The sequence below is a fragment of the Chlorocebus sabaeus genome, chromosome 22 (assembly GCF_047675955.1).
Source record: "Chlorocebus sabaeus isolate Y175 chromosome 22, mChlSab1.0.hap1, whole genome shotgun sequence".
In the NCBI taxonomy this organism is placed as follows: domain Eukaryota; kingdom Metazoa; phylum Chordata; class Mammalia; order Primates; family Cercopithecidae; genus Chlorocebus; species Chlorocebus sabaeus.
Genome location: NC_132925.1, coordinates 41034876 through 41058372, shown reverse-complemented (window position 1 = coordinate 41058372; position 23497 = coordinate 41034876). Strand labels below are relative to the sequence as shown.

Below are 23497 nucleotides of genomic sequence, written 5' to 3'. Positions count from 1 at the left end.
AAGAAATTGCCAATGCAGAGATGTTTTTGTCTTGGAGGAATTAAACAAAAATTTGGAGTCTTTCCCTGAGGGTTTCCAAGCTCCAAGCATTCTAGGAAAAACTTTCAGAAACTCCTGCTCATCAGTGAAGAAGATTCGAGATGTCTTTTTATGTATTTATTTTTATTTTTATTTTTTCTGATTTAGCATTTTAAGCACCATTGGGTGAAGAGCTCCAGTCTGGTTTATAACCTTCTCAGGGGGTGACTTGGGAAACATTCTTTGACTGAGCAGAGAGTTTGTTAACCTCATTTTTTTTTCCCCTTAGGTAGCTCAGATTGTCAAGAATGAAATGGAAAGTGCTGTAAAACTGTCTGTGAAATTGAAAGTGAAAGTGAAAATAGGTGCCAGCTGGGGAGAGCTGAAGGACTTTGATGTGTAACTGTGCTGCTGATGAAGTCCTCTCAGGGAAGCCTGTGCAGATACAGTCACCTGGAAAGAACAGAGATTACCCTTTCACCTTCCTCAGGAAAACAAACTTTCAAGTCTTGATAGACTTAGCCTAGTGATTTTATAGTGAGAGTTTCAAACTGTATATTAGGATCTGTCTTTATAGCATCTTCTGGGAGAGTGGGGGAAGTAAAATACCAAGTATAATAGTTACATTCACTTTCAAAGAGCATCTATGAATTTGCCTTTTGTAATTTACTGTGGCTTTAAACATATTCAGAACAGATGCTTGAAATATGCACTTAGCACTTTGGCTCCACCTCTGTCTGGGTAAACCATGAAGAAAATGAAGCTGCTGCCTCTATCGACCCCAACAGGAGCCATAGGCAGATAAAGATTTGGTTTCACCCTGGTGGTGGTAGGCATTGTGTGTGACTTTTTTCCTCTAATATCAATTTTAGAGTACCGAAATAGTATTTTAAAATAGTATTGGCTAATAAATTATGAATTCTATAAAGTGGTAAGACTTGGTATAGTTAGTCTAGGAATGAATATTCGTGAAATGTTTCTTATTGCTTTTCCTTCCCTCATTCATACAATGAATGTATTTGGAATACTTACGTATTATAAAATAAACTATACCTCTTCAAGAGGTATCCTGTTCTGTAAGATCAGATGTTTTTATTGCAAGTAAATATAATACTGCCAGAGACAGAAAATACCCCCTTATCAATCCCTTAGTGCCTCTTTCTATTTGTGGCATCGTGAGAAAACCCATGCTGAAAAGACTGTACTTTGTGATCCCAATCAGAGGGGTGGAGCTGATCTTTTGCTGTTGAAATAAAGTGAATTTATGAGAAACTTTATATCAACAATTGTTTTGTTAAAAATTGTAGTTGGTCTAAAAGTGTCAGAAACCCATGTCCCTTATTTAGTTACTCCATAGCTTGTTCATAGAAAGCACTAATTATATTCTTAATCAGCCACCAGAAGAGCTCTTTTATGTTTATTAATCAGAATAATGAAAAAAAGATAGTTGCTTTAGAAAGTGTAATGCATTATCAGTAGTTGACTATTAATGCATAAGAGACATAGTTTTTTGTGGGGGGGGGGTGAGAAAGGCAGAGATGACAGCAGTAAGAGGGAAGATAAATCATTATTTCTTTTGCCATATTTACCTGTACTATGTTTCTTTTTTTATTATTATTATACTTTAAGTTCTAGGGTACATGTGCACAACGTGCAGGTTTGTTACATATTGGATACATGTGCCATGTTGGTGTGCTACACCTATTAACTCATCATTTACATTAGGTATATCTCCTAATGCTATCCCTCCCTCCTCCCCCCTCCCCACAATAGGACCCGGTGTGTGATGTTCCCCTTCCTGTGTCTAAGTGATCTCATTGTTCAATTCCCACCTATGAGTGAGAATATTCTGTGTTTGGTTTTCTGTTCTTGCGATAGTTTGCTGAGAATGATGGTTTCCAGCTGCATCCATGTCCCTACAAAGGACAGGAACTCATCCTTTTTTATGGCTGCATAGTATTCTGTGGTGTATATGTGCCACATTTTCTTAATCCAGTCTGTCACTGATGGACATTTGGGTTGATTCCAAGTCTTTGCTATTGTGAATAGTGCCACAATAAACATATGTGTGCAAGTGTCTTTATAGCAGCATGACTTAAAATCCTTTGGGTATATCCCCTGTAATTGGATGACTGGGTCAAATGGTATTTCTAGTTCTAGATCCTTGAGGAGTCGCCACACTGTTTTCCACAATGGTTGAACTAGTTTAGAGTCCCACCAACAGTGTAAAAGTATTCCTATTTCTCCACATCCTCTCCAGCACCCATTGTTTCCTGATTTTTTAATGATTGCCATTCTAACTTGTGTGAGATGGTATCTCATTGTGGTTTTGATATGCATTTCTCTGATGGCGAGTGATGATGAGCATGTTTTCATGTGTCTGTTGGCTGTATGAATGTCTTCTTTAGAGAAGTGTCTGTTCATATCCTTTGTCCACTTTTTGAGGGGTTGTTTGTTTTTTTCTTGTAAATTTGTTTGAGTTCTTTGTAGGTTCTGGATATTAGCCCTTTGTCAGATGAGTAGATTGCAAAAATTTTCTCCCATTCTGTAGGTTGCCTGTTCACTCTGATGGTAGTTTATTTTGCTGTGCAGAAGCTCTTTAGTTTAATGAGATCCCATTTGTCAATTTTGGCTTTTGTTGCCATTGCTTTTGGTGTTTTAGACATGAAGTCTTTGCCCATGCCTATGTCCTGAATGGTATTACCTAGGTTTCCTTCTAGGGCTTTTATGGTTTTAGGTCTAACATTTAAGTCTCTAATCCATCTTGAATTAATTTTCGTATAAGGAGTAAGGAAAGGATCCAATTTCAGCTTTCTACTTATGACTAGCCAATTTTCCCAGCACCATTTATTAAATAAGGAATCCTTTCCCCATTTCTTGTTTTTGTCAGGTTTGTCAAAGATCAGATGGTTGTAGATGTGTGGTATTATTTGTGAGAGCTCTGTTCTGTTCCATTGGTCTATATCTCTATTTTGGTACCAGTACCATGCTGTTTTGGTTACTGTAGCCTTGTAGTATAGTTTGAAGTCAGGTAGCGTGATGCCTCCAGCTTTGTTCTTTTGGCTTAGGATTGTCTTGGCAATGTGGAGTCTTTTTTGGTTCCATATGAACTTTAAAGCAGTTTTTTCCAATTCTGTGAAGAAAGTCATTGGTAGCTTAATGGGGACAGCATTGAATCTATAAATTATCTTGGGCAGTATGGCCATTTTCACAATATTGATTCTTCCTATCCAGGAGCATGGTATGTTTTTCCATTTGTTTGTGTCCTCTTTTATTTCACTGAGTAGTGGTTTGTAGTTCTCCTTGAAGAGGTCCTTTACATCCCTTGTAAGTTGGATTCCTAGGTATTTTATTCTCTTTGAAGCTATTGTGAATGGGAGTTCATTCATGATTTGGCTCTCTGTCTGTTACTGGTGTATAAGAATGCTTGTGATTTTTGCACATTGATTTTGTATCCTGAGACTTTGCTGAAGTTGCTTATCAGCTTAAGGAGATTTTGGGCTGAGACAATGGGGTTTTCTAAATATACAATCATGTCATCTGCAAACAGGGACAATTTGACTTCTCTTTTCCTGACTGAATATCCTTGATTTCTTTCTCTTGCCTGATTGCCCTAGCCAGAACTTCCAACACTGTGTTGAATAGGAGTGGTGAGAGAGGGCATCCTTGTCTTGTGTTAGTTTTCAAAGGGAATGCTTCCAGTTTTTGCCCATTCAGTATGATATTGGCTGTGGGTTTGTCATAAATAGCTCTTATTATTTTGAGATACGTTCCATCAATACCAAATTTATTGAGAGTTTTTAGCATGAAGGGCTGTTGAATTTTGTCAAAGGCCTTTTCTGCATCTATAAGATAACCATATGGTTTTTGTCTTTGGTTCTGTTTATATGCTGGATTACGTTTATTGATTTGCATATGTTGAACCAGCCTTGCATCCCAGGGATGAAGCCCACTTGATCATGGTGGATAAGCTTTTTGATGTGCCGGTGGATTCGGTTTGCCAGTATTTTATTGAGTATTTTTGCATCAATGTTCACCAGGAGTATTGCTCTAAAATTCTCTTTTTTTTGTTGTGTCTCTGTCAGGCTTTGGTATCAGGATGATGTTGGCCTTGTAAAATGAGTTAGGGAGGATTCCCTCTTTTTCTTTTGATTGGAATGGTTTGAGAAGGAATGGCACCAACTCCTCCTTGTACCTCTGGTAGAATTCGGCTGTGAATCCATCTGGTCCTGGACTTTTTTTGGTTGGTAGGCTATTCATTATTACCTCAATTTCAGAGCCTACTATTAGTCTATTCAGGGATTCAACTTCTTCCTGGTTTAGTCTTGGGAGAGTGTAAGTGTCCAGGAAATTATCCATTTCTTCGAGGTTTTCTACTTTATTTGTATAGAGGTGTTTATAGTATTCTCTGATAGTAGTTTGTATTTATGTGGGGTGAGTGCTGATATCCCCTTTATCATTTTTTATTGTGTCTATTTGATTCTTCTCTCTTTCCTTCTTTATTAGTCTTGCTAGTGGTCTATCAATTTTGTTGATCTTTTCAAAAAACTAACTCCTGGATTCATTGATTTTTTGGAGGGTTTTTTATGTGTCTATCTCCTTCAGTTCTGCTCTGATCTTAGTTATCCTTCTGCTTGCTTTTGAATTAGTTTGCTCTTGCTTCTCTAGTTCTTTTAATTGTGATGTTAGGGTGTCAATTTTAGATCTTTCCTGCTTTCTCTTGTGGGCATTTAGTGCTCTAAATTTCCCTCTACACACTGCTTTAAATGTGTCCCAGAGATTCTGGTATGTTGTATCTTTGTTCTCATTGGTTTCAAAGAACATCTTTATTTCTGCCTTCATTTCGTGATGTACCCAGTAGTCATTCAGGAGCAGGTTGTTCAGTTTCCATGTAGTTGAGCGGTTTTGATTGAGTTTCTTAGTCCTGAGTTCTAGTTTGATTGCACTGTGGTCTGAGAGACAGTTTGTTATAATTTCTGTTCTTGTACATTTGCTGAGGAGTGCTTTACTTCCAACTATGTGGTCAATTTTGGAATAAGTGCGATGTGGTGCTGAGAAGAATGTATATTCTGTTGATTTGGGGTGGAGAGTTCTGTAGATGTCTATCAGGTCTGCTTGGTACAGAGTTCAGTTCAATTCCTGGATATCCTTGTTAACTTTCTGTCTCGTTGATCTAATGTTGACAGTGGGGTGTTAAAGTCTCCCATTATTATTGTATGGGCGTCTAAGTCTCTTTGTAAGTCTCTAAGGACTTGCTTTATGAATCTGGGTGCTCCTGTATTGGGTGCATATGTATTTAGGATAGTTAGCTCTTCCTGTTGAGTTGAACCCTTTACCATTATGTAATGGCCTTCTTTGTCTCTTTTGATCTTTGATGGTTTCAAGTCTGTTTTATCAGAGACTAGAATTGCAACCTCTGCTTTTTTTTGTTCTCCATTTGCTTGGTAGATCTTCCTCCATCCCTTTATTTTGAGCCTGTGTGTGTGTCTGCATGTGAGATGGGTCTCCTGAATACAGCAAACTGATGAGTCTTGACTCTTCATCCAGTTTGCCAGTCTGTGTCTTTTAATTGGACCCTTTAGTCCATTTACATTTAAGGTTAATATTGTTATATGTGAACTTGATCCTGTCATTATGATATTAGCTGGTTATTTTGCTTGCTAGTTGATGCAGTTTCTTCCTAGCGTCAATGGACATTACATTTTGACATGTTTTTGCAATGACTGGTACCTGTTGTTCCTTTCTATGTGTAGTGCTTTCTTCAGGATCTCTTGTAGGGCAGGCCTGATGGTGACAAAATCTCTAAGCATTTGCTTGTCTGTAAAGGATTTTATTTCTCCTTCACTTATGAAACTTAGTTTGACTGGTTATGAAATGCTGGGTTGAAAATTCTTTTCTTTAAGTATGTTGAATATTGGCTGCCACTCTCTTCTGGCTTGTAGAGTCTCTGCTGAGAGATCTGCTGTTAGTCTGGTGGGCTTCCCTTTGTGTGTAACCCGACCTTTCTGTCTAGCTGCCCTTAAGATTTTTTCCTTCCTTTCAACTTTGGTGAGTCTGACAATTATGTGTCTTGGAGTTGCTCTTCTCGAGGAGTATCTTTGTTGCGTTCTCTGTGTTTCCTGAATTTGAATGTTGGCTTGCCTTACTAGGTTGGGGAAGTTCTCCTGGATGATACCTGCAGAGTGTTTTCCAACTTGGTTCCATTTTCCCCGTCACTTTCAGGCACCCCAATCAGACGTAGATTTGGTCTTTTCACATAATCCCATATTTCTTGGAGGCTTCGTTCATTTCTTTTCACTCATTTTTCTCTACACTTCTCTTCTTGCTTCATTTCATTCATTTGATCTTCAATCGCTGATACTCTTTCTTCCAGTTGATCAAGTCGGTTACTGAAGCTTGTGCATTTGTCACGTAGTTCTCGTGTTATGGTTTTCATCTCTATTAGTTCTTTTAAGGTGTTCTCCGCATTGATTATTCTAGGTATCCATTCATCCAATCTTTTTTCAAGGTTTTTAGTTTCTTTGCGCTGGTTACGTAGTTCCTCCTTTAGCTCTGAGAAGTTTTATCAACTGAAGCCTTCTCTCAACTCATGAAAGTCATTCTCCGTCCAGGTTTGTTCTGTTGCTGGTGATGAGTTGCGGGAGATGCACTCTGATTTTTTGAATTTCCAGCTTTTCTGCACTGCTTTTTCCCTGTCTTTGTGGTTTTATCTGCCTTTGGTCTTTGATGATGGTGACGTACTGATGGGGTTTTGGTATGGGTGTCCTTTCTGTTTGTTAATTTTCCTTCTAACAGTCAGGACCCTCAGCTGTAGGTCTGTTGGAGTTTGCTTGAGGTCCACTCCAGACCCTGTTTGCCTGGGTATCAGCAGCGGAGGCTGAAGAAGATAGAATATTGCTGAACAGTGAGTGTTGCTGTCTGATTCTTGCTCTGGAAGCTTCGTCTCAGGGGTGTACTCTGCCGTGTGAGGTTGAGGTGTCGGTCTGCACCTAGTGGGGGATGTCTCCCAGGGGTCAGGGACTCACTTGAGCTGGCAGTCTCTCCGTTCTCAGATCTCAACCTCCATGCTGGGAGATCCACTGCTCTCTTCAAAGCTGTCAGACAGGGGCATTTACCTCTGCCGAGTTTTCTGCTGCTTTTTATTTAGCTATGCCCTGTCCCCAGAGGAGGAGTCTACAGAGGCAGGCAGGCCTCCTTGAACTGTGGTGGGCTCCACCCAATTTGAGCTTCCAGGTGGCTTTGTTTACCTACTTAAGCCTCAGCAATGGTGGGCGCCCCTCCCCCAGCCTTGCTGCTGCCTTACAATTAGATCTCAGACTGCTGTGCTAGCAATGAGGGTGGCTCCCTGGGCGTGGGACCCTCTGGGCCAGGTGTGCGATATAATCTCCCCGTGTGCCGTTTGCTAAGACCCTTGGTAAAGCGCAATATTAGGGTGGGAGTTACCTGATTTTGCAGGTGTTGTGTGTCTCAATTACCTTTGGCTAGGAAAAGGAATTCCCTTCCCCCTTGCACTTCCCAGGTGAGGCAATACCTCTCCCTGCTTCAGCTCTTTCTGGTTGGGCTGCATCCGTGGACCAGGGCCAACTGTCCGACATGCCCCAGTGAGATGATCCCAGTACCTCAGTTGAAAATGCAGAAATCACCTGTCTTCTGTGTCGCTCACACTGAGAGCTGGAGACTGGAGCTCTTCCTATTCGGCCATCTTCGGTGCGCCCCACAGTACTATGTTTCTTAAAAGCTGAAGTGCTGTCAGTATTCTGGTAGGCTTGAAAGATTTTGGACAAGAGAAAGCTCAATCTGTTTACCTGTGAGTGTTCTTCAAACATGAGGTCAAACAAAAGTCCCTTCTGCCTCATTCTCTGCAGCCATGGCCTAGTCTGTGTAGTCACATGCATTTTCTCATTCCATTTGACCTGTCAGCTGGACCTAAAACAGGCCATCCCCATTTTGCATGAATCAGGTATGCAGAAATCCCAGTTACTATGATTTACTTAATAACACGAGTCTTCCCTGCAACACAGTTCAAATTTCAGTTACCAGTGGATATTAACTGTGAGTAACTGCATGAAATTCAAAATTCACTGATAGTTCTTCAAACCACAGCCACTGTGTAAATAAGAAATACACATTGTGTTAGGCAGAATAATGCCTCTCATCCCATCTAATTCCTAAAATCTGTGAACTGTTATATTACATGGCAAAAGGGACCTTGTAGATGTGATTAAGTTAGAGATCTTGAGGTGGGGGATTATCCTGGATTATCTGAATGGTTCCATTGTAATCACCAGGGTCTTTATAAAAGGGAAGCAGACAATCAGAGTCAGGGAAGATACAACAACAGAAACAGAGAAAGATTTCAAGATGCTACACTGCTGACTTTAAAGTTGGAAGAATGGTCCATGAGCCAAGGAATGCAGGAACCCTCAAAAAATTGGAAAAGGTAAGGAAGTGGATTCTCTTCTAGAACCTTTTGAAGGGATGTATCCCTGCCAACACATTGACTCTGGCCCAGTTAAGACCATTTTGGACTTCTGCCCTTTAGAACTGCAAGATAATAATTTGAGTTGTTTTGAGCTAGTAAGTTTGTGGAATTGGTAGCAGTAATAGGAAATTCATACATGCATCATGATGAGGACCAGTTACATCACTTCTTCCAAAAGCTGTCTATGATTGGTCATTTCACATCTGTCATTCACTTTACTTACAGATGGCAAAGTGTAGTTGTATTGATTGCTTGTCTCCCAATGGTAAATCCACCTTCTACAAAAATGGATAATCAAAAGTGGAAGTTGGCTAATAAAGAGGAAAGTGAATCAGAGAAGTAAAAAATGATAATACTGGAAGTGAAATTCAAATGGAACATAAATGGAATTACAGAATAACTACCTTCCTGGGAATGCTGACACTGCTGCTGTTTGAGATATGGTAGATAAGCAACCTGAGAAACAGTGAAGGCACAATTAACAGAAATTAGGGAAATGGTTGTGACAAAAGGATAAAGGTGTCCCAAAGGAAGTAATGCCAACAAAAAACTTCATTAATTTTTAATCTATAACTTTAATTCCATCAAAGTCTCATCAGGATTTTATATTTTTTAGATAGATAATATCTTAAAACTCACCTGAAGAAAAAAATATACAGTCCTATCAAACTTGAGAAATAACAAAGATTTGTATCAGATATTAGGATGTATCACAAAGATATAATAGCTTGATAAGGGGATAGAAATAGACAAGTAAGAGTATTAAAACAGACTAGACTGGGCGTGGTGGTTCACACCTGTAATCCCAGCACTTTGGGACGCCGAGGCGGGTGGATCATGAGGTCAGGAGATCGAGACCATCCTGGCTAACACAGTGAAACCCCGTCTCTACTAAAAATACAAAAAATTAGCCAGGCGTGGTGGCGGGCTCCTGTAGTCCCAGCTACTCGGGAGGCTGAGGCAGGAGAATGGCGTGAACCCGGGAGGTGGAGCTTGTAATGAGCTGAGATCACGCCACTGCACTCCAGCCTGGGTGACAGAGCAAGACTCCATCTCAAAAAAAAAAAATAATAGTTTAAGAAACAGACTTATACACATATGAAAAATGATTAAAATGTCATTTCAAATTAGTAGTGAAAGATAGACTGTTCATAAACAGCGACGTAGTGATAAGAGCATCCATTGGTAAAATATGTCAGGTTGGATCTCTATGTCAAATGCTCACAAAATACTCCAGATGGATTAAAAGCCTAAATATTTAAAAGAAGGCTATGAAAGTAAATTTAAAAATGTGAGAATGTTTATGACTTTATAGAAATAAAAGCCTTCTTTAAAACAAAGTTCTAAAATCATAAAGGTAAAAGATAAAACTTGACTATATTATAAAGAAAAATTTTCAGTATGAAAAAGTGACATCAATAAGGTTAAACTGTGAAAGACACTGAACCGTCTAACCCAGGGGCCATGGCACAACAGCAAATTCAGAACAGATCCATAGCCTAAGTAAGGCTGAGTTAGCGAGTGAGGACCATATGGTGCTAACCCCGAGTGAGAGCAAACCACACATTCACCAGTTGTACTTCAGCACGTATCAGTGGAAGGTGCTCAAGGGTCACAACAGACCAGCCAGTGTTACAGAGTCCCAGAGGATCCAGGGAGGAAGACAAGGACCAGCACACCTCCTCCTTTATCATGGGTTAATGTAAGCCTTCCCCTAAACCCAGAAGCCAATCTTGCAGGGAGGAGGAGGGAGAGACCTCACAATTCCTAGGAAGACTCCAAGGCAAGGAAAAATCAGTCATAGAAGCTAAGCTACATTTAAAAAAATCAACAATAGACAAATGATCTGTAGTGGAGTCTGACTCCATCTTTTGATGTTTGCTGACAAGTTTTGAGCCTCTATTCTCCCACTTCCTCTTCTGTCCACATCTGAGTAAGCTGAGAGGAAATCTGATGCTCCCTTCTTTGGTGCCAGTGGGATTTTCAAACCATGCAAACCCCATGCTGCAATCCCTGGCCCACCTTCTGACCACAATAAAAACCCAGTCTCTTCCTTGTTTTCTCAAGTTGGCTTGCTCTCTGCAGAAAGCCTCACTGAGGAATAAACCTTTTCATATCAGAAAAATTCCAATTAAAACAATAAGATGCCATTTTCATCTTTCACAGTGTGAAAAAATAAAAATATTTGAAAATAGGTGAAGATGAAAGGAAACTGATTTTTATACACTGGTAGAAGAATAATTTAGTCAACATCTATTTAAATTGTTTGAACGAGCATGCCGTTTAATTCAGCAATTCCGCTTGACATTAACATCTTAAGCACTTGCACGTACGGAAAACACATGTGCAAATGTTCACTGCAGTCGTGTTTGTAATATCAAGAGACTGGAAAATATCTAAATACTAGTAAAAGAGTGGTAACAAGTTATGGTTTATTGACACCTTGGGATAATATAAGTGAGTTAAAAAGAATGAATTATAGGTACTGACATAGAACGATCTGAGACATAGTAGAGACATGAATAAGCACGTTGCAGCATAGAAAAATATTTAGAAGGAAACACAGCAAACTATAACTTGTTAATTTCCATGAGTAGGAGGTAACCAAAGGAAATACTCACTTGATCATGTCTAAATTTATCATATGATTATTACAGTATGCATTTATGTATTATTTGTGCAATTAAAACACATTTCAAAAAAATGTTTAAATAATGGTTGGATTCCCAAACCAGCTCACGAGACCATTGTTTAAGCTGCAAAGCAACTGTCCATTTGCTATGAAAGGTAGAAGACAATGCCATTGAAGTACAGGTAATACAGCAAGATTGGAAATATTTTATTTTTGTAATTTTATTTTGGAATAATTTAAAACCTAGGTGAAAGTTTGAAGAATAGTACCAAGAATCCCAATCAAGTCAGAAATCACCACTCAGGTTTTGTTAATTTCTCCAGTTATGTCATTTATAGCAAAAGGGTCAAATCCAAGACCAAGAGTTGCACCTAGTTGTCATGACCGTCTAGTCTCCTTAAATCCGGAACACATCTTTTCCTGACTTTTAGGACACTGAAAATGGTTAATAGAGGGCAGATATTGTATAGAATGTCATTCAGTTTGGTTTTGTTTATTGCCTCATGATTAGACCTTGATCCTGCATTTTTGGCAGGAATATTCCTGTCAGGTTGCACATGATGATTTGTTCTCTTGCTGGTGATGGTAACTTTGATAACTTGATTAAGGTGGTGTCTGCCATGTTTCTCTAGTTATATTTTTCATTATGATTAGCAAATGTTTTTTGTGAAGATACTTTGACTGTGGAAATATCCTCTTCCTCTGTCCCACTTTACCTCACTAGTTTTAGCATGCATTGGTATTTGTTGACCAAGTCATTACGATAATGGTTGCCAAATGGTAATTTTAAAATTCCATCTACATTTATTTATTTGTTGATATTCTATTGTAAGGAAGAGTTTTCGCTTTCCCCTTTTATTTATATCAATGTGGACTAGTGGGTACTTACTAAGTTTCTGTTATGACATGTTATGCTTTTTCCTTTTTCTTTTCTTTTTGTTGTTGTTGTTGTTATTATTATTATTATTATCATTTTGGGTAAAGACAGGGTCTTGCTATGTTACCCAGGCTGGTCTCCAATTTTTGGTCTCAAGCAATCCTCCCCGCTTGGCCTCCCAAAGTGCTGGGATTATAGGCATGAGCCACTGCACCTGGCCTTAATGCTTAAATTATACCTGATTTGTCCTGTGTAGCCTTTAAGGTAGCTGCTGTGTCCTTTTGACATGTCCCTATTCTTTGAATACTTTATTTTCTGACACAAAAATGTTCTAACCTTAAAATCAGACATTTCTTCAGAGAACTCCAGTTCCTTTTAGCAGAGAATAGTAATTGGAAATCAATATCCAGGCACTAGTTGTGCTCATTGCTCCAGGGGGTGAGGGGCTTGCTCCCTGTCTTCTTGGTGTACAGAATTAGGAAATATATATGTACTATGCAGGCACATGTGCACACACACATCTTTATTATCACATATGTATGTAAAGTATGTAGCGATACCCATCTATATTTGTATACATTATATACACACTTTATATATAGGTAAAAATTTACACTGATACTTCCAATTCTAATCTAATACTCTAGGGTTTATTCTAGCTTTCCTTTTTAATTTTTCCTTTCTTTGTTCTCCATCAGTGAGAAACCTGGCTCCCATAGTATCAGTATTCTTGTTAATTGTTCAATGCCCTGTATGTAGCCAACCTCCTGACCCCACTGGGCTGCCTTCTGCCCTGGTCCAATGCCAACATCACACACCATCACTGACCACTGAAGGGTTGACCCTGCCACTTCACTCCAGTGCTGTCTTCTGTGGGCTGTTTCCTTTTCACCCTACTCCAATGCAGTCTTTGTATGGTGATGCCGTCACCAACCTTTTTGAGTGTGGCTGACTTTTGGAGTGAATGAATGAAAGGAAAGAAAGGAGGAAGGAAGGGAGGAGAGGAAAGGGCAGCAGGGAACAGAGGGAGGGAGGGGGTGAGGAAGAAACAGGAAGGAAGGGAAGGAGGAAGAAAGGAAGCTGAATCAGTATTTCAGATATTGAATGCAAGTATCTGAAGCTTGAGTTATTGTAATTCAAAAATAAGGTAAATGGATCCCTTTGAAGAAATTCTGAGAGAGAAAAATTCTGAAAAGGACTTTGTATTTTAAAGTGTCAGTATGCATATTTGTATTTTTAATCAACAAGTTTTTTAGCCTAGAGTTGGTTGGCTGTTTTTTTCCATTTTTATATGGAACTAAAATTAGGAGAAAAATTGTGGTGGGGAAATTTTCCTGAGATTAAATTAGACAAGATTTGGAAGAATAAAGTCAGTTGTTTACAGCCAGAGTATAGATAAATATGGGGAAAGTGCCTGGAGAGGAATTAACTATGCTTATGAAAGCCAGAGGTGCAGGAGAGCACACTCTCCAGAGAACTGTTGGAGGTCTTGAGTTAATGAATGTTTATCATAACTACTAAGAGCTGGAATAAGCCCATAGTAGCTTAATTTTTCTGCCTGGATGGGGACAAAGCCTGAGCTGAAAAGAAGTGAGGAAGTAAGGTCTGCATGTTGAGTTTGTAGGTACATCTTATCCACCTTGGTTTCATTTGATGCATTATTAACAAATTATTTTTACTTGTACTTCACTGAAGGTGAACTTCAATCAACATCGTCAAAAGTTGTCTTTAAATTCTTCCAACAAAAAGTAACACATTTCCTCAAATTGATGGAGATTTTGAATGGCTATTGGGTTAATAAATTCTAGCAAAACGTGTGAGTTTTGGGAAGTTGTATTTGATAGATTTGCTGTACATTGCTCTCCCACCCCCTCCCTGCCTTTTGAAAACAATTACACTTTGCAAAACCATAGTTCATAGTGTTATAAATGGGTCTTACCTCTGTCCATATGTAATCTTGGCAAAAATCATTAGTGTATGACATCATGACATAAGAGAGCATCTATGTACAAACATATACAATTTTATTGATATCTCTACAGACTACAAGAATTTTGTTAAGTATAGTCACAATTGCTGAGTGCAACAGAAAAATAGTAATTTGTCATTTTCTGAAAAGATGCAAAAATTCTGAAGATGAAAGAAAGATACATCAATGATGTCATCTGTTTCTTATTTCCTAGAATAAAACATCACATAATTAAGTACTAAAAATTATAGGTTATTAGAGATTCTGATCCTGTGTACAATTGTCCAAAACCACCACCTAGTTTATTTTCTGGCTTTGCAGTCAAGAAGGGTGGGCCAACAGCAGAGGGAAAGCAGTATGAGGGCGATAACTCTGAGTTTCTTCTCAGTATGCGTTACTGCCTTTGATAGGCTGGATTTTCCTTTTTTGAAGGTATAAGCACTCTTTCAGGGCACTGGATGTCATATAAGAAGTTACAGGTATTCTTTTCCTTTAAACATATGTCCAAAGACTAAGAAAATAAATCCAAGTGGCCCTGGGAGCTTTTGATTGAGATAACAATCAAAAAGGAAGATTTGTTCTTCCTTTATGCTAAGACCAAGTCCAGTGAAATATACCTACAACAGAACAGGTACCTGGTACCCATGTCTCCTCCAGAAGAAGAATGAATAATAAATTTGGACCTAATTTAGCAAATGATTGTTTTGAGAATTTCCACTGTCTAAATATGAAGAATTAGTTTCCCACTTAGCTTTATATGCTGTTGTATGTACTGTGCTACTTCTGGTATCTTGTGATGTCACATGTATAAGACAGTTGAAAAAAAAAAACTTAGACCTTTTAATTGGAATAATTGATGGACAAATCACATAGGAGAATATCACAAAGACGGTTATTAAGAGTTAATGGGGCATTGCCTGGTCAGAAATTCCCAAATACTTTTGTTCTGTGAGACATCCAGAATAAATACCATTACAATATCTTACATTTTGCCTTCCCTGACCACTCAGAACTGGGGCTGGAGCACCAGCCAAGGCAAACAAACAAGTTTTCCTTAGTTGGCCATAAAGCAGTGATAATCACCTTTGACTGGACATTAGAACCACCTTGGAGCTTTCACAAATATTGGTATCTGGTTCCCACTCCAAATGATTTTAATATATTTGGGAATTTTAAAATTTCCTGAGGTGATTCTTATGTAGAGCCAAGGTTGAGGATCACTCCTCTAGATAAATATGGAAATGAAAGCATCTGTGCATCTGATTCCTTAAAGCCTCTTTCACTTCACTGTGGCTCCCATGTCCTTCCTCACCACAATCTTCTTGCACCAAATTGGTACTTCCTCCTCCTTTTCTGAGACAGACCTTACCTATTCTACATTTCATGCTTTCAGGGCTATGTTGTCTGCAAATACACACACTAAACTTGTTATGTTAACAACTGTGTTCCCTGGAATGGTGCATATTAGAGGTACTGCTCAAACCAGGTACACCACAAGTATTTCTGGCACCCAGGACAGTGTGCATGTGAAATAGTACCCAGCCAAAAATGGAGTTGCGTGACAGGACAGAGGTGAAGAAGCAGTGAAAGCTACCACATTTCTCCTGACACAGAGACCAAGACCTGATACGTTTTGACTTCTTTTGGCATTGCCCTGTGTGAGCCAACATGGTCAGGTTACAGTTCTTTTTTCTCATAGCAGCAGGGTGTAATCACACAGATATACTCCCAGTTTGTCCCAATGATCCTAAGCCAAGGAGAGGATTTTTAGCTTACTTTTCTAGATTGGCTTCATTTTTCCCTTCTGCTTGAACGTAAGAGTCTATTTTAATCTTCAACCAATCTTAGGCCTAATCTGATTCTTTTTTCTCTCAAAGTCATGGTGATCCCTTCATGTAGATAAAGTATAGATGGTACCTTTAAAACTGGTACATTGGTCACATAAAAAGGGACTCCAACAGTAAACTTTTTCCTTTCAGATCCCTAAAAACTTTGAGGGAAAATAGTTGGATTTTGATTTATTAATTTGAGAATCACTTTCAAAAGATTTGAAAGACTTATCTTTGTGACTGAATCACTGGAAAACATCTCATTCAGTTCTGTCACTATCCTTCCAAAGTTCCAGTCGGACAATGATCTTGACAGTGATTGGGGCCCTAAAGTCTGGGGCTCAGTGAAGTGTAAGAAGCAAAGTCTGCTTTTGTAGGCGATTAAAACCAATGAGGAATCAATCATCCCTCCCTCCAAACTCCAAGATTAATGGATGATTTCAAGGTAGGGATTATTGCTCACGTTATTATCAGAGAAGTACTTCTAGCTTCTCATAGATGAATAAATTAAAAGGCCCATTTTCTGCTGTAACACTAAAAAGGCCTTACCTTTTGAGGAAGTCATAGGGAGACGAGGTCAACTTGTTGGGACTGTGGTTTGCAAGCCTTATCCTCTGATATTGCTTTAGCAGATAAAGTGTAATTTTGGTGGTAACTAAGGCTCAGAGTCACTTTCTGTATCATTGTCCACGTTCCTAGGAGTATTTTTCTTATGTTCCAGAATAGAAGAAAGATAGGAAAGATGAGACTATGCAAAGGATTACATGGATCAACAGTACTCATTTTCCAAAGGTGAGGATAAGATAATGATGGTAGTGGTGGCGATGTGTGTGTGTGAGTGTGCACGTGCTAAGGTCAGTGCAACAGAACAGAAATGTTCAAAGAGAAAAATCACATCCACATTAGATTCTTCTTATTGCTGTCTCTTTGAATTATAAAAATAATTTTGATACAGTAAAACCTCATTAATTTGGATTCCACTAACCAGGAGTTTGTGAGATGAAGTACCCTTACGTTAGGGAAGGGCTTATAAAAACAATTTGGAAAGACACGTTTAAACTACTTCAAAGAGCCTTTTCAAGCATTTTAGAAGCACCTGTTTACTTCCAATTGGTGTGCTAATTATAAACTTTTGATGTATTCCGTGAGACCAAAGTTTTAAGCACTTCTACAGTGAAATACTATAATGTCCTTTTTGATATTTTCTCTGTGGGCCTTAAAATATTCTGTAGTTGTTATTTTTCACTGATTCCTATATACTTTCTTCAAAATTGTATTTTATTGCATATGAACCACACATGTAATTTTGGGTATAATAATTTATCTTGCTAAGACATTGTATACTTATTGTACAGTTTTATACAACATATATTACATATTCACACAATCTACCTCTTTATATGATGTAGAATAGTGGCTATAAACTGGGAGCAATTTTGGCCATGACATTTCGATTGTCATTACTAGGAGGTTCCTACTGGCATCTAGTAGACAGAGGCCAGGGATGTTGCTAACATCCTGCAATACACAGGACAGTTCCCCACAATAAAGACTTTCAGCTAATAGTGCCGCTATTGAGAAATCTCGATGTAGATCAAGTTAAAACAAGTTAAATCTTATTGAGGGCTTCAGAGATACTCATGAAAGGTACTGTTACTTTGGACGAATTTCATTATTTCTAAAATAAACTAATATTTTACTCTTTTAGGTTTTTTTTAAAATACAGAAATGATAAAGTATTTGTTCTGAAAATCAGAAAACTAAGTCTTTGAAACTGGTGGTACAAATAATACATTGCAATTTGGCCACTAGTGTTTTCTAGATCCTAATCTTAAGTTTCTTTAATATTTTTACCATATAATTTTATAATTCTATACATTATACAGTCATGTAATATCTGTGTTTCCAAGCTGGATTCTGTTACCATAAGGCTGTTCACAGGAGTCTGGGAGATTCACAGAGAGGCTTTTTTAACAAGAGGATTCAAGGACTCTGAGAAATGCTGTCCTAGTGTACATTATCTTAACTCTTTCACTCTTCTTTGTTTTCTCAAAATTACTGAGAACATTGTACTACTAGAAACATTTGCTAGAAAGTACAACTTCTGGCAAAAAATTAGACTATAAAGGAAATAAAAATACCGTTTTTTTGGCTAATAAAATAACCTGAAATTCAGGAAAATTGTGAAGTCTTAACACAAATGTAAATCCAGTAAGACCTTGATTAACAAAAATGCAATAAGCCAAAACCATAATTAAAAATTTTCTTGAATAAACAACATATTACAGGATGGGTCCTGGAATATGTATATATACATTCCTATAACTAACTTTTGACTTCCAGAATCATGTGAAATGGTAGTGTCTATTTGGTTTTGATTCTGGTACTTTTCTGGTGAGTTACGATAGATACCTTGTATCATGTTAAGGATATTCTTTTAAAAGAGTTTTTAATAAGGGACAGGTGTTTGGCATCTATTGACATAATCTGGTGGCTTATATTATTTGACCTAGTGACAAAAACATTGATTTTGTATCATTAAACTCTTTATGTATTTCTGTTGTCTATAATGATGACTGAGGCCAAGACAGCAAACACATCACTATATTTTATAAAGATTTCCAGTGGTAAGTATCAAACTGAAAGGTATTTTCTAATGAAAGCCCTTGTAAATCAGAAATGTCATAAATCAGAATCCCTTTCCCAAAACATTAACTGAGGTTTTACTGAATCACACTAAAGAGAATGACCAGTTTGGTTATCTGGTTTGGTTTGTGAATGTCAGGCTGCAAGAGCACCTTTCGATTGCAGACCCTACTGGGTTTGAACAGTAATATACTGTGTAACTGGCAGACAAGGATACAAATGAAACTTTTAAAATATATCACTTTAGAAACTGAAATTGGGGTGTGTGAAATTTCCCTTTTTGTGAAGTCAGTTCTCATAGCTAACTATTATTCCTATAGATTCCCCAAACCTACTACCAACTCCCCTATAGAGTACAAGCCAGGCTGAAGAAAATGCTTTGAGGTGACCCAACCCTGCATGGTTTGTGCTAAAAACAGCAACCCATTCTGAAGGTGATAGAAATGAAAATAATTGTGTTGGGAATAATTTACTATACTGGTAATATTTGATTATGACAGAACTGTGAATGATGTAAAACATGGAGAGAGAACATTAATCAGACTCTTGCCATAAGAATTCAATAATGTTCTAGTAAAATGATGAGGAGAAAACTCTGGATTCTTGTTTTGTTTTGTTTTCCTTTTCAGTTGGGTATGGCAAATATATTTGAAATGCACTGACATCTTCAAATGCAGATTTTTAAAATTGTTGAGTTTGGCCCAATTGATAGAAATAGTTTACCATGAATCTTTTTTTTTCTTCTATCACAACATGCTTTTTTTTTTCTTTTCCTCTTAAGATGTTAATTTATCATGCAAAGATTTGTTTTCATTAAGTGCATTAATGCTTTTGTTTGTACAGGAATTTTGAAATCAAGAGGACTCCCTGTAGTTCCTAAATATAAATCCTTATCGAATGACATGCCAAGATGATAGCTCCATTCCACATGGGAAAAGGCAAATTCAGCCATTTCTTGGGATTTTAACCAGGGCTCCAGCCTTTGGGTTGTGCAGTGTCTCTGATACATCTCCTTTATGATAATTTCAGATTGACTGTAAATGGAACATTTTGTAGAAGAAACTGGCTTCTAGCAGTTGAATAGTGATGCTGGGAATAAATTTGGTTTCCCTGAATATGGTTTCTCAAAGCAGTCACAGCTTCTTTAGAAGTTAGAATTGGTACCACTTCTTATCCTTGTATTTCAGCATTAACTGCAAAGAAAAAATAGCCACCATAAGATGCTAAAATACTTTAAAAGTGCTATTTAAAGCAAGGCCATTTTGAGCTAATCATGCAAATCTAATCTCAAAACTTATAATCAAACTGAATGGCTTCTTTTATTTTGTGAAATAAAGTGCATATGAGAAAGATTTTAAAAATAAGCTGTAAAGACTCAGCTGATAGAAAATGATTTTTCATGACTGAGACAAAATGGAGGATGTGGATCCCAGATGTATGAGAACCAATGGATAATTTTCTTTATCCCCTAAGGTAAATAAGTATCAATACATTAAAGTATTTAAAAACAAACAAACAAACAAAAAACCTTTTATCTCCCAAGCATTGGGGGAATTATAATACTTAGAAGAGATCCAGGCTACCATGATTCTCATACAGGATTACTTATGTGGATCTCTGTTTAAGCTTTCTTGTTCAGAGCCTAAATGCCTACAGTTACTCCTGTATGAAGATGTCTGTATTTACTTAGGCAGTTTACCTCATGTGCATGTTTGGAAAATGCTTCTGCACTGGTCATCATGCCTGCAGTTTTCTCTTCCAGCTCTCCTAGCCTCTGTCCTCTTTCATCAAGTGCGATTCGTGCACGGGTCAGCTCTCCCATCACCCCTCCAGCAGCGCCTTTCATCCCTTCTATACTACCTGGTCCAGGAATGTGTTGCGCAAGGCTGCGGGATGCTTTTCCTGCTGAAGCTTCCCCAACTGAGAATAAAAGCAATAGCAATTTAAAACATTTTGTCAGTAATTCAAACAGTCAAGCTTGTCACCAAGACAAAGAACTAATATTACATTTTACTGTCATAATTCTCTTTAAAAGAGAGTCATATGTGTGTTTGGAGATGTTAGCACTTAAGAAAAATGCTAAGAAAGAGACAGTGAGATACATTGTTATCATAGGCCTTTTGTATGTGTGTGTGTTCCATACAATATGGCATAATTGCATTTCTTGATGCTGAATTGGAATATTCAAATATGTGACTTCATATTTAAGCCATATTAATGTCTCTTCCAAGCTTAGGCCTGATCGTTTGCTTAAATTTCTGCCTAAGTTTTTATTTCAGACTTCTCTGTTCACCTTCATATATAAGCCTTTCTAGGCCTCAGGTTCTCTTTCTCTCTCTTTCTATCTCTCTCTCTCTCTGTAAACACTGAAAAATGGGGTATATGAATATATGAATGATGGTTACATATGTTAAAAATTTGATTTATAAAACAAACATAACATTTACCCATATAAGTTACATATGTTAAAAATTTGTGGCTGGGCACAGTGGCTCACGCCTATAATCCCAACACTTTGGGAGGCTGAAGCAGGCAGATCACTTGAAGTCAGGAATTCCAGACCATCCTGGCCAACATGGTGAAACCCTGTCTCTACTAAAAATACAAAATTAGCTGGGAGTGGTAACACGCGCCTGTAGTCCCAGCTACTTGGGAGACTGAGACACGAGAATCTCTTGAACCAGGGAGGTGGATGTTGTGAGCCGAGACCATGCCACTGCACTCCAGCCTGGGTGACAGAGTGAGACTTTGTTTCAGAAAAAAAAAAAAAAATGTGATTTCTAAAAGACTAAAAGAATTTCTCAGTCACCTACAAAGCTCAGTTTTATTCAATTTCAATGAAGTGAAAAAAAATTTCTATAGACAGGGTCTTGCTATGTTGCCGAGGCTTAACTCAAATTCGTGGCATCAAGAAATCCTCCCACCTCAGCCTCCCAAGTAGCTGGGACTACAAGTGCATACCACCACAGCAGCGCTCAATAAAGAAAAATATTTTTTAATTGAAAAACAGCTATCAAAAATTAGCCAAGCATAAAAGTACGTGCCTGTAGTCCTAGCTACCCAGGCGGTTGAGGCAGGAGGATCACTTGAGCCCAGGAGTTTGAGGCTGCAGTGAGTTATGATTGTGCCAGTTTAAAGCCTGGGCAATCAAGTGAGATTCTGTCTTCTAAAATTTTTTTTTAAGAAAAAAGCAGCTATTTTGGCAGAAATTTAGTTAGAATTCCCAAGCATGTAATACTGGAATGGATTCTAGATTTTTTTTTTTAAATAAGAGTGGATGGAATCTAATTTTTTAAAAATAAGAGCCTTATTGAGATATAATTCACATAACATTTATCCATTTAAAGTGTACAATTCACTTGTTTTTAGTGTATTCACAAAGTTGTAGGACCATCACCACTATCTCATTGCAGAACATATACGTTACTCCAAAAAGAAACCCCGTGCTCATTGGCAGTCACTCCCTGTTCCTTCCTTGCCTCAGCCCCTGGCAATCATTAATCTACTTTCAGTCTCTCTGAATTCTAGACCTTTTATATAAATGGAATCATACAATATGTGGCCTTTTTTTGTCTGGCGTCTTTCACTTAGCAAGATGTTTTCAAGGTTAGCCATGTTGTACCATGTATCAGTACTTCATTCCTTTTCATGGCCAAATAATATTCTATTGTATGAAGGAACCTAGATGTTTTTGCATAGTTAAAAGTTCCAGAGAAAGAGAATTTTGATCTATACTACCAAATGATGGTAGGATATTCTGGAAAATATATTCATACCTTCTCTCTGAAAATTTTCCCTAGTATCTTCCTATTATTTAAAAATCTACCAGTGAGGCTGGGCGCTGTGGCTCATGCCTGTAATCCCAGCACTTTGGGAGGGTGAGGTGGGCAGATCACCTGAGGTCAGGAGTTCGAGACTAACCTAGCCAACATAGCAAAACCTTGTCTCTACTAAAAACGCAAAAATTAGCCCAGCATGGTGGGCTCCTGTAATCCCAGCTACTTGGGAGGCTGAGGCTAGAGAATCGCTTGAAGCCCGGAGGCAGAAGTTTCAGTGAGCCGAGATCAGGCCACTGCACTCCAGCCTGGGTGACAGAGCAAGACTCTGTCTCAAATAAATAAATAAACAAACAAACAACCAGTGAGACTTTGATAAACAGTAATACTTTTTGATTTTGTTTATCAAAGTCTCACTGGTAGATTTTTAAAGTAATTTATTCTGTAGGATTGATAAATCTTACATTCTGAATAAGGAATCTGTTTTCCAGCAGTGATTAAAGTCAGGCAGGTTCAAAAATCTTTTTTCTAGACTTTTTTGAATACCTTCACATTGCCATGCAGGTATGATCTACTTGTAAATGAGATATTTATTAGCTTGCTCATTATTTGTATGAATTATATATATTATTTTTGTTATACAATTTCCTAATATGAAGTGACCACTTTTTTTCATGTTTGGTAAACACAAATAATTTTTTTAGTACAGAAGGAAACAAATATTCAAACTTTAAGATAGAAGCAAAAAATATGTAGTCTAGAATTTGAGATCACATATTACATTAAGTTACACACACACATACACATACACAGAAACATGTCTTCTATTTTGCAATACATTTTTACAATCAGGAATTTACTCACAGAGCTCTTCTCTGTCAAATGTTTGTCCACTTCCACCAAACAGTCCCTTAAGAAAGCCTCTGTTTTGAGCTTCTGGTGTCTCTATGGGAGTAAACAAATCTCCTAGCATGTCCTGTATCAAATTCAAAGAAAAAAGCATTAAAAAATCAATTAATATACAAAAAGGTAACACTGTGGTATATTAGGAGACATCATGAAAAAACAGTGTGCTTTTCATATATTTTCATGGTGATTTTTGCTGTGCTCACAGTTCTCCCTCTGGCATTTCTTTTATTCCTCCCCTTCTATAGTAACAAATGTTCTAAAATTTTCCTTTATCTGTCCTCTTCTTCCCTCCACCAAAGTATGGGAAGCTAGTATATCTACCCTAGGATTAATTTCCACCTGTGCTCAATAATTACCAC

At 37.8% G+C, this 23497-nt stretch overlaps 2 protein-coding genes across 17 annotated transcripts in view; one reads left to right on the top strand and one right to left on the bottom strand.

The window, feature by feature from the left end:
• Positions 1 to 23497, top strand: part of POLQ (DNA polymerase theta) — a 137399-nt gene that overhangs the window by 103416 nt on the left and 10486 nt on the right. For 7 of the 11 annotated variants that reach the window (XM_038003385.2, XM_038003384.2, XM_038003380.2 and 4 more), the window contains one exon: positions 8307 to 8458. In XM_038003385.2, the coding sequence (XP_037859313.2) occupies positions 8307 to 8458 (152 nt within the window). Of the gene's footprint in view, positions 1 to 307; positions 1292 to 8306; positions 8459 to 13704; positions 13827 to 23497 lie in introns of those variants that run through there. The other 4 variants (XM_073009755.1, XM_038003381.2, XM_038003383.2 and 1 more) reach the window with 2 other exon arrangements.
• The window catches only part of STXBP5L (syntaxin binding protein 5L), a 494315-nt gene continuing 484830 nt past the window's right edge, over positions 14013 to 23497 (bottom strand). For all 6 annotated transcript variants that reach the window (XM_038003392.2, XM_007985660.3, XM_007985662.3 and 3 more), the window contains 3 exons: positions 23094 to 23205; positions 20153 to 20373; positions 14013 to 19646 (listed from right to left, as the gene is read on the bottom strand). In XM_038003392.2, the coding sequence (XP_037859320.1) occupies positions 19605 to 19646; positions 20153 to 20373; positions 23094 to 23205 (375 nt within the window). In that variant the 3' untranslated portion in view covers positions 14013 to 19604. The remainder of the gene's footprint in view (positions 19647 to 20152; positions 20374 to 23093; positions 23206 to 23497) is intronic.